Here is a 19,605-nt window from a genome sequence, read left to right as displayed (position 1 = left end):
ACTCTTTACCCTCTCTGGTTTGTGGTCTTCACCTACTCCTGAGGGAACAATCTGTCTCTTTAGCTGCTAAATGCTCCACTATGTTCACCAGCTGGTGGCCAACTGTGTCTGTCTGCTGTTTGCAGTAAGAAAGCTCTGTGCACTGTCTGCTCAGCAGCAAACAGCTGCCTGCTGCTGGAGACCGGCTTGGTGAGAGTAGAACTAAAAGTATGAGCTGAAAGAGGCTAAGGGCGCGTTCACAAGCCATCATTTAGTCAGCTTCAATCAAAGCAGTCCAGAGCAGACCATGACAACTGCTCAGAAAGAGCTTGTGAGAGGTGGTTTTGGTTTCCAAGTGAACTCTATAGTGCAGTGCAGTGAGGACATAACCCAACCCAGTTGTTGAGCTCTCAATAAGCATGTGATTGGGCTCAGTGCGGTCCTCTCTCTCTAAAGCTCTAGAGCCACGACATCTCACTCTGTGGGTGCTCACACACCTAGAGTTGGGTTGATTTGGTCCGGACAGTAGACTGTATGTAAGAAGTGGACGGAGTCATCGTGTCGTCACCCGACTGATGTTATGAAGCCTGGAGTTTGTCAGTCTCCATTTTGGAATACGCCCGTCGCCGTCTTGCCATTTTTTGCAGCCGATAAACGGACGTTACTGTGTTTGGAATGCGGAGGAGTGATGTGGAGACGCTGTTTACGGCTCTGGTAGCAGCAGCGACCCGTCAATCACAGTAAGCATCACAAATGGAGCGCACCAAGACCCTCCTAAACGGTCCTAGTTCAGCTGTTTGGTCCGCTTCAGGGTTCAGACCAGCCCAAAACGAAATGGACTAACCGAGCAATTGGACTTGAGTTTGTTTCAACCGAACCAATCTTGTTAGGTGGGAAAGCACAGGTAGCGTTTTATGAACATTACATTCCTGCAGAGTGGTCAAGAAGATCTATTTACTCATTTGCACTCGTTAACTGTATTCATATTTCTCTCAGCTTTATCCAAACTCAAACCCTGCCATCAATTAAATGCAACATAAGCCAACAAATGAATACGTGCTTGTATTTCTGGCCTATATATTTATTTTGGTCTAATGTCACAGTTCATTTTGATACCGATGAGCCCAATCAAACACGAGGGCTGCATAAACACACAGTGATTTATCTGTTTTGGGTTAAATGACTGCGAGTTGTAGGTTTTGTGTTAAAAGCATACAGAATCAAACAGAATCTGGCAGCACATTCCCAATAGCATTCATTGTACACACACACACACACACACACACACACACACACACAGGCGCCCGAGGGCAGGCAGCTGCAGTGTCGGGCAGAGAGGAGCAAATGTTGTGGAAAATAACAGTTTACAAAGACTTTTAACTGTGTTGGATCCCCGTGTATCTCTGTGTCTGCTGCCCAGGGACAGAGCTGTGGCTTGGAGTCCACGGCGCTGGGCGAGAGACCGAGATAAAGAGAGAGAGAGGGTGAAAGGGATTAGTGCAAGACACAGAGGGAAAGAGAGCTACGAGGAAATATGGGAGGGAGGCAGAGACTGAGTAGACAGACTGAAGAAACTGCTCTGAACCTGATATCAGCATGAATCGATAAAGCCTTGGAGTCCACCTTTCGGGGAATTTTTTCCCATTAGACAATTTATCCATGGAGTCAGTTCTGGGTTTAGCCTGAGTCCACATCAGGACATGAAAACAAAATAACTAGCCATTGGTTTGCAGTCTATGCTTTTGAAGCCTCGAGCTCGGCATTTTGGCCGTCCCATTGTGATTTTTTTGGAGCAACCAAAAGTGACACAAGAGGGTGGAGCTAAATTGTAAGATGGGACGTGACAACGTCGTGATAGCAACCTGTCAATCGCAAGGTAGCCCCGCCCCCAAAGCACACCCTGCTTTATGGTCTATCGGGCTCTAAATGGACCATCCTTTACTAAATGAACACGGACACACACAGCGGTCCCTTAGGGCAAAGTCCGTGTTTGTGTAGTTGAGATTGACGGAAATGACTACTACTACTAGTTAAGTTGTTTCACGCTGACTAATTCAGTGGAACGTCGCTGCCACAGACCGGAGCGTAGTCAAAGTGAACGCTGCATCGCTGTCAGGACTCCACACATCTCACTGCAATGCTTTTACAGCTGATTTGCTTTGATTGATCATACTTAGCTCAGTTAAGCTTACCAACTGACACACACACTGCTGTGATGACAGACTACCGAATGAGATAATTGGATTTGGGATAATTACACACACACACACACACACACACACACACACACACACACACACACACACACACACACACACACAAAACATACATGCAAGTGTGTGGGCACACATCTTCTCTAGTTTTGCACTGTGTTTGCCATTTAGAACCTGCAGTGTGTTCACTGTGGCTCTGGATGTGAGAATTGAGACTTTCTATGCTGTAATGTGACACAAACCTCTATCCTCAGAGGGAAGATGGCTTTGGCACACACACACACACACACACACACACACACACGCACACACACACACACACACACACACACACACACACAATTTAAATGCAAACCGAATGCTGTTTCACATGAGAAGTCAGACTCTCTGAGGAGGAACATTGGGGATGCTCTGTGACGCATCACACACACACACACACACACACTCACACACACACACACACACACACACACACACACAATCATGTTTTCATGACTTTTGGGGACATTAAATTGACTTGCATTCATTTCCTTGAGACTTAACCTAACCCTAACTATAACAGCTACTAACCTGATCCTAACCTCAACCAAGGCTTTACCCAAAAATGTAATGGTTTATTTTATGGGGACGTGCAATTGTAAGCAAAAAGGTGAGTCCACACAATGTGACTGTGTAATCAGATTTATGTCCCCACAAGACGGGTAAAACACGGCCACACACACACACACACACACACACACACACACACACACACACACACACACACACAGGTGTGTCCCCCTCTGAAATACATTCATCACTATCTCTTGCACTGTAATGGAGCACGGGGAACATGCACAGGGATGCTATTATAGAAGGGGACTCAAACAGTGGTCTCCCCGTTGGTCTCTTGTGGACCATCTTATCCCTTTTAAGCAGCAGCCCGTTCTCACTCCTGACTCATCAAATAGGGAAGCTGGCCCTAGCTGTGAAACTGTGACGCTCTACATGGCCGTAGTTATGGTGGGATTAAGGAGGAAGTCAGGTTACGTAGTATGAAGAGGGATGAAGTCAGCAGAGGGAGGAGGTTGGCTGAGTCCAGAAACACAGGACTTTCACCCAGGAGAACGGCGTCCGTGTCCCGTGTGAAACCAAAAGAAAACAGTGACTTACTCTAAGTTACGTAACATACAATGCCGCTTATGTAACTTGCGTAATGTATCTATGTAACAAACCAAAAAAACACCATCTTTTCCTAAGCCTAACCACGTTTTGTTGCCTAAACCAAACAAAGTTGTGTCCACCAAAACTGAAGTTCAGTTTAAAAGTGAAATTGAAAAATTGAAACCTGCGAACCTGAAGCTGGAGGGGTACATAGAGCGTCACAGTCTGCAGCGAAAGACCACTGACCGAGCGTCGGTAAGTGACGAGTTGTGAGTGAGAATGAGTCGTTAGCAGCTAATGTCCCCACATGTGTGCTTATTATTAACAGACATTACTTTCTAGTTATGTAACGCATTATTGTGGACATTGTCGCTCAGTACACCAACATCAGGGAAAACAATGTCCCCTTGTCTAACAAGGAGAAGGTGTCTCTATATCTAATGGTTGGATATTCATCAGTATAAATATTCAAGAGGTTTCATCTGGTGCCACCCCCAGCCTAACATTTGAACATCTACTAAATGAATAGAAGATACACAAACATGTGTGTACATGTACATGCTTCAATGTTCAAAAAACTTCTATTTTTCTCGTAAACTCGGTCTTAGTGTGTTTTAACAGAATTGCGTTGCCTGGTAACATCTTGGGTCCATGTCTACTTCTTGTAATCTTATGTTATCCACATTCTACACTCTAACCGGAAACAAGCTGGGGCACATTAAGACGTATTCAGTTTAATAAATGGTCGATATATACGGGTGACATCACAACAGAACAAAAATCCTTACTCGTTCAAAGGCACCGTTTGTGAATATGGACATGTCCATGTAATAGCTGAAGACATAGATAACTCAGTGAATCCCTTGTAATGTGGACTTGATTGTGCTTAGAAGTTGTTTTGGATGATACGGACTGTGGATGTGTAATAAAAAATCAAAAGGTTGAATCCCCCAAAGACATCACTATCAGATAATCAAAAGCCCAACAGCACTCAACAAACAGCCAATAACCCATCTACCCAGCTGAGTGGTGTACAACCCCATAAGCCAATTTCAATTAGTGGCGTAGAAAAGGGCAACTGGGGAGTATCAGAGCTGCAAAGCAATACGGGAGATATGGAGCTTGCTCCTGTCTATGGCTCACCTTGCAGTGAAGCCGAAGAGTCCTTCACAGGGGGAGGGTGAGACTGGCTCATGGCATTGTGTACACGAATCTTAAAAGGTGCTTGTGTAGGTTTTGAACAAAGATCGCAAAGCATGCTTAACATACCGTCAAATGATGAAACTGAAATTGTTCCTGCATATATATAACACGGTAGACGTTGGCCTTCATGGTTTTTACAGGAGAGAAGCAAAATATATGCAAACCCCCAAGACCCATGTCCCTCTTGTACGGGTCAATTTAGATGTATGAAGACATGCATCTTACCTCCTCCTTTCTGTACTGACTGATGTTAGTTATTAAGCAAAAATTGCACATTGGCTATCGTCCAGATAAACGACAACTTTGGATTAATTTTTTCTGTCCAGTGTTGCGTTGAAGCATGGCTGAATTAGCAGCGTGGCTAAAGCAGCCAGCCGTCCTCTGGTTAGCTTGCCGGCCCCTGAGGAGGAGAGGAGGAGCCCGACAGCCCAACACAATTCACCATCTTGAATAAATGCGATAACGATTTTGGCCCCCAGTATCTTCAGCCCACTGCTGAGGCGATTCATGTTTGCCTGCATTGGCTATGGCTTCCATTACCTTTCCAACAGCCCAGCCTTCAGCCATACTGTGTGGAAGCCATTGATGGATGCCACATTTGCATCAAGACTCCCCCATGATCCACATGCACAAGGCATTCCCTCCGCGAGGAGACTACAGAGCTTCTGACCACCCTTCTACCCGCAAACTAATCTCCTAGCAGTGGTTGGAGTGACCACGTGGTCGGATGAACAGCAAATGCAGCAATTTGAAATAAGCTACTACATTTGACTACATGTTAACTGTTTACTGTACCTTGCAGGGCATTAACTTCTCTGTTACTGGAAGCTTCTAGTTGACCTATAAAATAAATGTTCTCTTGTACCTGCTGGAGTGTTTCACTTACCTACTGTCAGCTTCTCTGGATTGTGTTTGTAGCCAAACAACAGCCCAGCAACACATCCAAAACTACATTCTATCATGAGATGTTTTAGCATCGTTGAAGGATTGAGAACATAAGGGTGGATTTTTGTAAAATGTAACCTAATAGGCAATAGGAAGTGATGCATGGACAAAGCAACGCTAATTTGGTAATTAATGTCTTCCATTCACAGTCTAAATGTCCCGCCTGTCTCTATTGCTTCTCTCTTCAGGAACCGCTGTGATCTGAACAGTGAGGATCTGAATCGTCAGTGGTGTAAACCCAACCCTGTCCTCAGTCCAACCATCTACCACACCAAGGGCTTGCTCTACTACCTTAGCAGTATAGGACGGACTCCGCTGGTGAGATACACATGCTCTTCTGTACTGTAAACCTGTCGTTGTCTTCGGACGTGGTGGTCCGTTGAGCTCTCCCTTGGTTTTGCTTTGAAAATCTCTCCAGCGTGTTACCCTGCCCCCTTTGAGACTTTGACAACTAGAGGGGAGGTTTTCACCCACCTTCCAATGTAGGGTCAAAGCACTACTGCTGGTAACATCACGGGCGCCATTGTAACAGCTGTGTAGTTGAGATCAAAATGAAAGCCAAGTTTGAAGATGGGTGTGGTCCGACCAAGGGTGCCGGGAGTAGAAGGGTTGGAAATATGCAAAGGGCCATTGCCCCCCCACTTTGTACCCTTGGTCCCTCAGGCGTCATTGCTGATTGTGATCCCAAGATGGTCCCTAGTTTAATATATATAGATGTAGAAATGTAGAAAATGACATTTTGTGTTCGGGTAGGGGATTTGTGTTGGAGCTGAACTGCAGAGCATCTCACTCTGTTGCTGTTTCCTGATTTGTTTTGATTTGTATTCACAGAATGAATGAGATTTCAGCTGCAGCGTTGAAAAATTCGAGGACATTTTCAAATCAATGGGAAACTAATTAACAGCAAAATGAATGCCTGATTGTTTCAATAGCTGCAACCCATTATTCAGCCAAACACGACGCCGAAAGGTGTGAGCATGTGTGTACGTTGTGAGTGTGTTTTTGTATGTTTTTTCATCTTCCTGAAACTGAAATGTAATTTAATAAGGCTTTAATGAAAAAGACCTATAATGAATTGACCTTGATTGGCTTATTTAATTGCTCCAAATTAGAGTGGGGAGGTTGTTTTTCAAGCTAATTCAAGCAATTAACTACCAACTGCTGGTGTAGACTGACGTACAGTGAAAAGCACTTTCAAAGAGGACTCGTTAACCTTTCCACAGCCAGGTGCTACGCCCATGAACAAACGTGATGCTCAGGATGGCACGGCTTTTAGCATCAGCACTTGTTGTGCACCATGTAAAACGACGGCAGCAGTGGTGTGTTCCAACACTAACGTGACTCTCTTGTGACTGCGTGATTGATGACTGCTGTCTCTCAGAAACACATTAGGAAGTAGTGGGACATTCTGTCAGAGAGGATGGATGGATCAACAAAGTGTGTGACTTCGATACAGGAGACCGCCGGGCCCCTTGTGCATTCTGTTTCCTAGAACACGGTCTCAAGACAGTACTTACAGCTACAAGTAAGGTTTAGACAACAAAACCACTAAGTTAGATTTAGGAAAAACATCGTGGCTGGCCTTAAATTAACTATGTACATTTGGGTTTAGGCAACTAAACCTTTAGGAATATCGTCACAGACGTTAGGTTTCAGCAACAAAACTACAAGGATCCACTACACGCGGCGTCAAACACTGATCTCGTTGTTGAAGGTGCTGTGTTGGACGTGGACGTGTTTAATTTGTGTGTCCACCACGGAAAAGGATCCTAATTCACTTTCCATTGGCATCATTTTCCTCCTGAGCGACATGCAAAAAAGATCTTCAAAGTAGCAAAGATTGTATTACAGCAGGAATCATTTTCCACATCACTGAATAATTCCAGACAAAATATCCTGTCAGATCATCCGACACGGGGAATCTGTTCGAGAAGCTTCTCACACGTCTTCAAGTCTTTATAATCATGTGGTCGGATGCGTGATACAAAGACCTGTTCCTCCTCCAGGTTTTCTGTGACTACCACGGCCACTCCAGGAAGAAGAACGTGTTCCTGTACGGCTGCAGTGTTAAGGAGACTCTCTGGCAGTCTGGCTCTGCCGTTAACACTGTGGGATTGAAAGAGGACCCGGGTTATAGGGTAAGACACACACACACACACACACACACACACACACACACACACACACACACACACACACACACACACACACACACAGCCAAGCAGGCCATAGAGTGTTCAGTTTAAAATGATATGTGGTCCTCTCCTCTTCCAGTCCCACTGGTGGATTGCAGTTAAAACTCAGAAACATGAGCCAGAAGTCTGCAGTTGGTCAATGTCTTTCTCTCTCTCTCTCTCTTTCTCAGACCATTCCAAAGACCTTGGATCGTCTCGCACCGGCCTTTTCCTTCAACAGCTGCAACTATTTGGTGATAGAAATAACAACAATTAGAAACATAATATCATTGATATTACAAGGGCTTTAATAATTCACCTGCATTATTCATTTATTTGCAATAAAGTCACCGGACAAATAATGTGACATGAAAACTGAATCCTTCCTCGAACAGGTGGAGAAGTCCCGCTCGGCCACGGCCAGGGTGGTCGTCTGGAGGGAAATGGGCGTCCTGAGAAGTTACACCATGGAGAGTACTCACAACGGTTGCGACCAGGGAATATACAAGGTGTGTGCACGATTGTGCGTCGGTCCAAAAAAGCTCTTTCTATTCTCTGCTGTAAACTGGTGATACGTGTTGAAACACTAGCCGTGAACTTCTCAGTGTACTCTAAAGTAAAGCAGCCTTAAGGGTTTTATTATTCTGTCATTCTGTCTATCCTAGAGTCCAGGTCCAAGTTTGAGCCAAAATTGAAGAAATATGCTCGAGGCGTTCCTACGATATCACGTTCACGATGATGGGACACGAGAAGTTAGCGTTGATCTAATCGTCACGTGACTTGCGTGCTTCAGAAAAAGGCACTTCTGTGGTTATTTTTGAACCGACAATCTTTTCCTGAACCTAACAAAGTAGTTTTGTTGCCTAAAACCAACTAAGTTGTTCGAGAAGACTGTACGCATGTAACGAGCGAAGGTCGACGCATGTTGCAGGAAAAGGCATGAAAAATGAGGAGTATGTTTTTAATAGATATCGTACACATGGACAGGTACACGCACTGTTATTCTGAAACAACAGAGAAGACATCTTTGGGACTGCAGGCGTGTGTTCATCCCATACACTGTATGTGAGAAGTGGACGTGGTCGCCGTGACGTCACCCATTGCTTTGAGCCGCTTAGAAGCCTGGAGCTCGGTGAATACGAGCTAAATAGCTGATTTCTTTTGCAGCTCAACAAAAAGATCAGTGATTGAACGAGATGTGAAAAATCAATGTGGGGGATTTGGGGGACAATTTGACTGTTGACCTAACGTTTAGCGGCACATGCTGAGTGAGTGTCTCTCTGTCTTTGTCTCCCACATCAACCTGCCTTTTACTCCAGGCTACAGACACTTTAGTGGGTCACACACAGACATTGCGCCGGTTGAAGTCTCTCTATATAACTCTCTCTCTCTGTCTCTCTCTCTCTCTCTCTCTCTCTCTCAGAGTGTAATTAAGTCCCAAGCTGATCGCTCAGTCACCAGCTCTAACCTTTATTTATAGAGCACATAACACCAGAGCTATAAAGAGCCTTCAGCACTTTATAGTGTAAGTGTGAAAGCACCGAATAATTACCGCCCGGCTGATGATAAAAGCGCGATCATAGTTATGAGTGAAAAGGAGCGACATGGATGAGGAAAATGTAATGTGTGTATCATCAACCTCTTCATTTATGACTGACGGTGGACAACAGGAGCTCAGGCTGGGTCAGTCGATGAAGTCCGAGCTAATGCTCCAACACTTTTCTCTGTCCCAAAAATGTTCAAAGAAATCACTGGAAGCGGTCAAAGTTCGATGCGATACAGTTTATTCTTTGAGCAAGAAATAGACCCGAGTCCACCTGACTGTCCTGCTCTGAAGCCTTATATACTTCCTCCGTCTGGGGCCAATGCTCCAACTTTATTTTTAAACTCCACCCAGGTTTCCCTTTTCTAATGGTGTCTTAGTAAGTCCCAGACGTTCCAGTTTTCCTGACACCATTAATTCAAGGGTGCATTTTTGAAAACTTGAATTCATTTAAGTTATACATTGAATCAAAGTCTGTGTTTATTTGACCCGTCGTAGAGGTCATGTCTAGGTGGGAGGGGCTGAAGTCTCCTCTCTTTCCTTTTCCTTTGGACATAAATATTCTGCTTGCCACAGGTTTGAGTACCAGTTGGGGCAAAGCCATTGATTCATTATCAACAATAAAGAGCTATTTATGAGTCAAGAAATGTGTATCCCACTTTGTGTTTACCGATTATCATTAGATTGTAGTGGCAGAGAGATTATCAAGTACTTGATTTATTTAAGGCTATTAATCATTTCTATTACACTTTTCCTACTATGGTTAACATTTAAATTGCATTTACTAATTAGGGGCCGAGTGTAACAGACTTGGCAAGGGCATCAAAGACGACTCGGAAGGTGGCTTTTTAGCATTTATTTGCCGCTGCAGAAGACAACAAAACACACCGTTGCTTTCTGGTCTCACGCTTTCTATACAGCCGCTCCCTCAACAACATGAAACACCGTTGTGAGGGGAAGACGGGACTACGGGAGCCTAGGTGGTACAGAAAAGGTGGAACGCGCTTCCGCAGGAAGCGTGAACAAAATAAAACAACGGCAAACAAAAATAGCTCATTAAGATAAAATTCACATATTCAACAGAATCGTTAGATGATAAATTAAAATATTACAAATTGAAAATAAGAAATAAAATACATTTTTAACACCGACGTAGTCTGAGCGGATGACCTATTGTTATTCAAATGTTTATAATTATTATCTTTTCATTGCAAAAAGTAGGTGCTTGGGATTCTGGTAAGCTTTTGAAATTTGGCATGTAAGGCAGTCGTGGTGAACATTGGAGTGTGATTTTGGACCGTTTCAAGGCGCCGTACTTTAACGAACTCCTCCTAGAGATTTAACCTGATTGACTCCAGATTCGGTCAGTATGCTCTTGAGATAGCGCCCCCGACAAAATTTCGATGAAGCAGCCCTCGCAGTACGTTTCACATAGATTAACAAACTTTGGTAGGCACATGTATCACATTTGGACTTAAAAAAAAGTCTCTTGGGGCCACGCCCTAAACCCAACCGGAAGTCTCCCATTTTGAATTTTGTATGAATTTCTTGTGTTTTTTTTTTGCCATTTCCATTTGCTGTACTTTAACGAACTCCTCCGAGAGAATTAATCAGATCAGCTTAGAATTTGGTCAGAACAATCTAAACACCTTATTGATTAAAAGTTACTAAAAGCTTGAGGTTTCATTGAACGACATGGACTTGGTGTAGCGGCCATTTTACATGGTTTGCCATTATTCATCAAGCTGTTGTAACTCAACTGCACTTTGACAAAACTGTCCCAAACTTGACATGCTTGATGACTGTCATGACTTTAGGTCTTCTGCATGCCAATATTAACTCATAGTAATAGCGCCACCTACTGGCAACCACGGACGTAAGCAGGATTCTATAATTACAGCGGCCCAAATACTGAGCTTATTAAAATGGTTTGTGGGCACACCGTGAGAAAAGACTTCTCTGATTTAAATGTGTGTAAGCTAAGATGCTTGGAGAGCAGAAATTGGATAACAATAGTTTACAAATCTTTTTTGAGGCAGGATGTAATATAAAGTAATTACATTCAACGTGAAGTTTGTTCAGTCAGATCAACCTGCACCCAACCTAATTCAGGTTATAGATTAGACAACATGGCCTCACCTTTTGGCTCAAACTTATTTCTCGACCAAAAGATATTTTTTTTCCAAATGGAACTATACATTCTGCCATTTCTCCTCGACGTTTCCCGCTTTGAGTCTCTCAGCGGTGATTGTCAGAGCCAGCTGCACATACAGTCGGTTTTGAGACCTGCATTTACTTTGACAGTCTGTTATGTTACAAACATTAAAGCGCATTCACACACATTCAGTTTTTGTGGATCTTTGCAGTCTTACATTTATGATTGTATTCGGAGCTACACTCAAATCATTGAAGGCAACCTGGCTACGCCGCTGGAAATACCGTTTAACTCGTGCGCGCAGTGTATGATGGTCACAGAAATGCATGGCCGCGTCAAGTACCCTCGACATTAATTCATTACTGCAATTGGAGATGCTTTACTGTACACTATTAATTATTTACTTACTAATGGGATGTTTAGATATTAGGGAAAGAAATATATTTATTGTAAAAAAATATTGACTACTTCCCATTTAGGCATGTGTTAATGCATGATGCATGTAAAGTACGATGCAGATTCTAACATATGAAGCAATATCCTGTTCAATAGAGAGGCAAACCCATGCCGTATGTCCTGAGATATTAATTTGTTTCAAAAGGTTCTTGAGATGTTTACTCCAGTCCCACTCACTGTGAGAGTCGGTGGGGTTTGGAGCTTACTGAGTTTTTTTATTTATTTAAAAAAATTCTCCTCTCAGCTCTGACTCACAGTTGCACAATCGCTTGTGCCTCATCCTGTCACCCTGTCTTCTTTCAGAGGCAGGGCGACCTCAAGCCAGTAAATACTTATGTAATGATAACATATTTCAAAAATACATTTTCATCAAAGTAAAAAAGAAGTTAAACAACTCAACTATTGTGGCGTCTCCCTAACGGCACAAAGGCCTGGACTGCAACACACACACACACACACACACACACACACACACACACACACACACACCTCTACAGAAGTCCAACAATGTTACATGCAAATTTGCAGATATTTCATAGGGTAATGCATCATTTGAAAAACATTTCAGAAAACATATAATAACCCAAACCTCATTCATCTCTAGTGTCTCCCTTGTTGTTACTTTTAAGCAGTTATGAAATCGTCTCAATGTAATACTGATGCCTCTATATGACCTATAAGTAAACCGGACCATCAGAGAGAAGACTCACTCTGTCTATGTAGTTATTCCTAATGCTTGTCAGGTCATATTCCATGTAAAGTCAGATGAAGTGGTGCAGGTTGCACTAGAAGCTCCTTCAGCTCTGACTCAGTGCGGTCAGACTGTGCTGCACTAAGGTTAGATGTTTTCCAAAGGGACTTTGGTGCTAGAAAAAACGATGAAAGTTCCTCGCAGTAGCTTTAAAGAAGAGCGTTCCGTCCTGAGCCCTTTTGAAGAGCAGCGCATCTTTTTATTCTCAGCGTATTCTTAACAAAAGCAAAAGATGACACAATGACAACAAAACAAACACTTCTCCCATCCTGGGATCTTCTGGCTCATATCTTCCGTCTAAAGAAAAGACTGTTGATCTTTTAACGTAAAATCACATACAGGCAAATGCAGAAGAGGACACACACACACACACCCACACACACACACACACACACACACACACACACACACACAAACACAGATTGATTTTGTTTCTGAGGCAAACAGGCGGTAACTCTATTCTTGCTGCACATGTAAACCGCTCCTGCTCTTTGAATTATTGAACAGCCATCTTTCACTCACACACACACACACACACACACACACACACACACACACACACACACACACACACAGGTGTTTCGGACAACCTATTAGAAGCCTAATGGGAACTAGTACACTTACAAACAAAGCACTCAAACACACACACACACACACACACACACACACACACACACACACACACACACAGTGTTCCTGGTGCGTCCTGTCATGCAGACTATTGAGCTGCATGTCACCAGCTAGAAAGGGGGAGTTGGGAAAGGTAGAGAAAGAGGGGCGGGGCAGTGGATGGAGACAAAGTCAACGACTCACAGCTCTGTTGTGGAGAGACTCTGGGAAACGAGTTTTTACACACATCTCTTGAAAGGCTTTGTCTCCCAGGCTGCCCCGAAGTGAGTGGAGAATAGGTGAATGTGACAAATGCATCTTAAATCCCTCGTTGTGCCGATTATAAATGAATCCGTTCATATAATAGAGAATTAAATTAATAAATAAATAAATGAATAAATATTAAATAAGTCAATCAGGCAGAAACAGTGCGCAGTACGTGTCGGCTGTGAAAATTAATTAATTTATGTAAATAACATGAATGCAATCTTGTACGAGAACAATTCCTTTCAACTGTGTCAATATGTGTGTGTGTGTGTGTGTGCAGGGCCTGCAGACGGGAACCAGGGAGCTGCAGGAGATGGGCATGATGTTCTGCCACAGTCTGCTGTCCGTGACCAAAGACGTGAAGGCGCTCTGCAGCCAAAGTCTTATCAGCCAAATCGACCTGGACCACAACGTCCTGGACCACAAGTCTCACAAGTAAGACGCAGCCTGACGATGACCCGCCGGGGGTGAAGACGTTCTCCTGCTGGGGGACAGAGTGGGAGGTTAGGACTTCAGTTCAGAGATACGGCTGTACTTAGGATTAGAGAGTGAAGCTTACAGGGTGCTGACAATTCTGGCAAAATGTTCACCTGTAGCCTGTGTGCCAAAAAAATCACATATCTAAATGCAAGGAATGCTGGGTTTGTTGTCCATACCTTGCTATCTACAGATAATCCAGTGATTTTTTGTTTATATATAAACCATCATCGCGTCCAGACAGCAGCCTCAAGACCTCACCAGCATCAGAGAAGTGTTGCAGATGAAAGCTCAGGTGGTGAAACCAGCAAGAGTGAGCTGAAAGTCCCAGCTCATGTCTTGCCAAATATGTGTTCAATGACAGTAGCTGGTGGCACTAGAAGGTCACCAAATCTAGAGAGAAAGTTGCCAAGTCGGCAGCCCAGACAGCCCTGACAGCCCCTGTCCCTTCAGGCCTCCCTCCTAAGAAGCTCCACTAAAACGATCACAACCAAAGCAAACATGTCAGGCTTTGGTTACACTCGTCTTTTCAACGTGACTTTTTGTGATCGGCTGCACCAAACAGGAACTCTGCCGTGTCCGCGTACGTGCGTCCACACTGGACTCTTCAATGCCACCTCCACATAACAAAAAGACAAGCTTTAAAGAAGATTACACCACTTTAAACTTTAGTTGTTTCTTCTTGAAACTCTCCCTTTCAATCAGAGGTTGTCTCTTAAATTCCTCCTGGTCGCTGTCGGCACCAGTACGATTCGTTTCCATCCTGGACCTCCCTGAGGACCTCCCTGAGGACCACCCTGAGGACCGCCAGCCCTGGTTCAGTCTGTAGCAGACCGGGGTGCAAAGGAGACTTTGGTCGTCTTTAACTAGTCATGGAAGCATGGACATTGGGCAATATGTAATACATAAAATAATTAAAACCTCTAGGATGCTTAAACATCATAATTCAATTATGGCCTCATAATAATAATAATAATAATAATAATATAAAAATGTAATCAGCACCTTTCAAAACAAAATAACAATAAAGTTAAGAATAAAAGTAAATAGAATCAAAACAAAATATGAAAGGATTAAAACAATCCCATCAGTTTGAGAGGAGACTTAAAAGAGTTCCACAGCTGAGGGACGAACACTCCTTTAAAAAACTTCTTCTGAAAGAACAATCATTTTCACTCTTTTACAGTGTGTGTGTGTGTGTGTGTGTGTGTGTGTGTGTGTGAAGCAAGAGACATGAGACGTGCGGCACCGGTGGCTTTGATAACACACACACACACACACACACACACACACACACACACACACACACACAGCACTTCTTGGTTCAGATGTGCTGTGCAGAGGATCCCTCACCGCGGTGATTGATGCGTGGATCTAAAGTGGAGCTGAATGGCTCCCATTGATTTTCAGACAGCCGTTCAATCTCCCCAGTGAGCTGTGACAGCGTGTGGGGGGGGGGGGGGGGGCGTTCTGCTCACCTGAATACACACTATTAACGTTTAATTTTTCTTCTCTACATTGGTCTCTCTTTATCCCATCACTCGCCTCTGATGGCATTATTATGTGTTTCTTCTTCTCTCTTCCCACATTCTTTCGATCCACTCTGACATTTTGCCACTGCTCTTGATTTGTTCCTCGTCAGTCTTTAGTGTCCATCTTCACATATGTTCCCGTGTTTCTTTTCCGTCTCCCTTCTCTTTCAACACATTGCTTTGGTCTAGGTGCGTTGGGATGCTCGCCAGGTCAGAAAAGCGGTATATTAATAAAAATGACGTCCACCGTTGAAATGTGAATTGACTGAAGATCCCTCGCTGATTTCTTTTGTCATTTAGGGGTAATTAAGCATGGCAGCATTAATTGCCCGTGTCCTACACCTCTCCTTCCTATATGTCTGTCTCATGCGCGTTCATGTTCCCCATCTATATTACCATCTATATTCATCACACACAATTAGTAAGAAGAAGGAGTAAGAATGAGCTGATTTTTTTTATTTTTTTACAAGATATATGCATTTACAAAAGAAACACAAATGGAAATTGGATCATGGATCTGTGATGCAACGGTGCTGCCAGACACTCTCCTATCATATTTCATGGGAGGTTCATAAATCAAATGACCATCCTCACACATTAGAAACCTGTGCCCTTTAAATTATAAGCTGTTCCATAAATAACTAATCAACTAGACTGAGGTCCACTGTTATGCTGAATCCAAATGTTGTGGAGCTACTTGAGATTGTCTGTGCTGGTTTGGGTAAATCTGAGGTGTGTGTTTTTGTGTGGTGACTCACTAAGCTGGGTCTTATTGAATGATTGTAAATAGACAATGATCTTACTTATAACAACCTGCATTTTACTTTTTTAAAAGCCTCTGTTGCACAAAGGACAACAATGTAATTCTTGAACTTGGAATTAATAGTTTGACAAAAGCAATAAATTGTAATTAGAAATAACAAACATATTCCTGCACATAATATCTGATCCGATTCAAGTGATGTTCACACAGACAGGCAGTGTTATCTTAACCAGCTCTCCAGTAAATATGTTATTAGCCATTGGAGCAGATGTGTTTGTCGATAAAGTACAACATATGCTTCGTGCGCCGCTTTCTGTGGCTCTGCTGCCGGTACGCTGTCCTCTCTGGCTGAGCTGCGTGGCTGTTTAGCTCGATGTGTCGTTTCCTCTGCCCGTGAGGTAATGATGTCACCACAGCTGAGTGGGCACCGCTGATGTGCTCACAGTCGATTGGGCAACGACTGACAACACAGCTAATAGGGTCTGAGATGTAAACACCGGTACGGTGGTGTTGGTGCGTATGTGTGTGCGAAGCAGTAGTACGTCGTATTGGAGGCTGATGCTTGGTCTGTATCGCTCAACTAAAAAGGATTCTGTGCTACAAAGGCCGGAGGCATTACGAGTCGTCGAGCGTCTATTCTGCTGCATAGTTTTTTTTGGCCTCCAAGAGTTGAAAAAGTCACTTTTTACCCTCAGACACCATGAAAGTCGCCTATTGCTTGAACCAGGCTTCATCTAACTTCGGCTCTTGAGCCAAACAGGACTTGCCAAAATGTTTCCTCGCCCAATAAATCTCATGAACCCACACAGACAAACGGATACATACCGCTACATACCATCCACTGTATATAAGAAGTGGAAGTAGTCATTGTTACGTCATCCATTGGTTTGTGGACTGTGGTTTTAAAGCCTTGAGTTCTGCATTCTTGCCATTGTCATCTTGGATTTTGGCAGTTACCATCTTGGTTTTTTTTGTAACCAGTGAACAGAAGTGACCATATTTGGACTGCGGAGGAGAGACGCCGTGGTAGAGACTCTGTATACAGCTCTGGTAGCGACCTGTCAATCACTGTGTAGCCCCGCCCCTAAATCATCCCCTGCTTTATGGTGTGTTTGACTCTAAATGTTCCATAATGTACTAAATGAACATCATGCTGTATTGAAGAAGACTGTAAACTAGAGATTGAGACCATAAACTCATGTTTACAATGTTTACTGAGGGAAGTCTAGACTAGACTTCTATACAATCAACAAGACTTAATTTTGCAACCAGAAGAGTCGCCCCCTAATGGCCAGTAGAAAGAATGCAAGCTTTTAAAGGACGACACGATCTACACACTGACGTTCTCCTGAAAAGCACTGTTTCATTGGAGACCACCCATATATGGTAAAATTGTTCCGTTATTAATAACAGAATCAGAAATACCTCCGATACGGACTAAAGTGCTTAAATTGGGTTTCGCCGAGTACTAGAGTCGATGCAATGATTCGATATCACATTATCATATCATTCATCAGCTCATTTAGGTGTCACTCGCCACCCGATCCATACAACCTGCCCGGTCGGTACTGCACATGTGCAAACTAGTACTCCAAACCTGTGGTTAAACACTGCCGTGCTAGCAAGGCTAACCATGCATTGACTCCACTTCTGCATTTCAAACCCACTAGATTCATATCCATCTTCTCATGTCACCCTTTACATATTAATCAGGAACAATTCCTTTAATAGCAAATCCGCAAGGCCAAGAAACTAACCAAGGTTACGTCATAATTAGTGCTTATTGTCTGCTGGGTTGGTTTTATTTTCGCCTTCAGTATTTTCAGACACCTCTGGACCGATATATATCACAGACATCTTACTCTGCAGCAACTTTCTCTTGCTGTTTGTAGCAGAGGAACTCTTGAGAGTTGGGCTCTGGGAAACTTTTTTTTCTTTCTTTTCGACGGAAGCGGACCCAAGGATATAAAAGAGATCTTTGTGAAAGGATGAGATATTTAGTAAGCCTGAGCCGGGACTGAGTGTGGAGTCTCTAGTGCCTTCCCCTCCTGTGCCGTCTCGCTCACACACAAGACACTGACTGCCTCTCTTGTTCTCGCTCTTTCTTTCTCTGAGTGTCTGTCTTTCTCATACTCACTCTGTCTCTACACCACATTCTGTGCGTTCATAACTTTTTGTCACCCTGCCGCTCTCTTGCTTTCCCTATCTCTCTTTCTCAATGCACCCATTGGATCTTCTCCATGTCTTTGACAAAACAGAAAGACACTGTCAGAACTCTAGCTTAGCGCTACGATTAGCAACTAGCAAGCAGCCTGCCAGGGCCCGGCAACCTGCTGTGCTCAGTGGAGTACATTTAGCTCTGCCCTGATATTCCCTTTCAACTGCTGAACCAGACTTGAAACGAGCGCCTCTTTGCTGCACCAAGTCCGAATCAGAATCAGAAACTGTTTATTGCCAATGTATGCTGCACATACAAGGAATGTGTCATGGCTGGTGGTGCATAACATTAAACAATCAACAACAATCAACACAGTGCAAGAAATAGAAACATATTAAAATGTACAATATATTATAAAATAATATAAAATGCACAACAATCAGATAACAGTACTATAAACAAGTATGATGAAGTGTAATGTGAAGTGTCAAGTGTGTTTAAATAAGAAACAGAGAAGGGAAGTGACCAATAGGAGGTTGTCCTTGGGATGACAGTGGGGGTCCCGGGCTTTGTTGATGAGCCCAACTGCCAATGGGAAAAAACATGTGGCGTGAGGTCTTGGTCCTGATAGAGGTCTTGGTCCTGATAGAGGTCTTGGTCCTGTTAGAGGTCTATCTAAGCTTGACGGACTGGTGACTGGAGGTGCAGCTGTCGGTGTACAGGGAGAAGAGCAGAGGGGAAAGAACGCAGCCTTGAGGGGAACCGGTGCTGATGGTCCGGGAGGCTGAGACAGGATGATGGTGTTGAAAGCAGAGCTGAAGTCCACAAACAGGATACTGGCATAGGTTCCTGGGGAGTCCAGATGCTGGGGGAGGAAGTGAAGGGCCATGTTGACAGAGCCAACAGGTCTGTAGACGAACTGCAGGGGGTCCAGGAGTGGGTCAGTGACTTTGTCAAGACTTCGTGACCACAGAGGTCAGGGCAACGGGCCTGTAGTCATTAAGTCCTGTGATCCTTGGTTTTTTGGGGACGGGGATGATGGTGGAGGCCTTGAAGCAGGCTGGTACGTGGCATGTCTCCAGGGAGGTGTTGAAGATGTCTGTAAACACCGGAGACAGCTGATCGGCACAATGCTTCAGGGTGGAGGGGGAGACAGAGTCCGGGCCGGCTGCTTTGCGGGGGTTCTGTTTTTTAAAAAAGCCTGTTGACGTTTCTCTCCAGGATAGAGAGAGTCGTC

The 19,605-nt window shown here is 43.8% G+C and overlaps 1 protein-coding gene across 1 annotated transcript in view; it reads left to right on the top strand.

Moving 5' to 3' along the window:
- The window catches only part of LOC137881805 (cytosolic carboxypeptidase 4), a 117,300-nt gene that overhangs the window by 86,230 nt on the left and 11,465 nt on the right, over window positions 1-19,605 (top strand). The window contains exons 22-26 of the mRNA XM_068723932.1: window positions 5,672-5,801; window positions 7,490-7,621; window positions 7,849-7,911; window positions 8,053-8,166; window positions 13,719-13,873. Of these exons, the coding sequence (XP_068580033.1) occupies window positions 5,672-5,801; window positions 7,490-7,621; window positions 7,849-7,911; window positions 8,053-8,166; window positions 13,719-13,873 (594 nt within the window). The remainder of the gene's footprint in view (window positions 1-5,671; window positions 5,802-7,489; window positions 7,622-7,848; window positions 7,912-8,052; window positions 8,167-13,718; window positions 13,874-19,605) is intronic.

This window comes from Cebidichthys violaceus, unplaced genomic scaffold, assembly GCF_023349555.1.
Source record: "Cebidichthys violaceus isolate CVI_PGR_0920_01 unplaced genomic scaffold, fCebVio1.0.p SCAF_3, whole genome shotgun sequence".
Taxonomy (NCBI): Eukaryota; Metazoa; Chordata; class Actinopteri; order Perciformes; family Stichaeidae; genus Cebidichthys; species Cebidichthys violaceus.
This window is presented reverse-complemented; position numbering and strand designations above follow the sequence as displayed.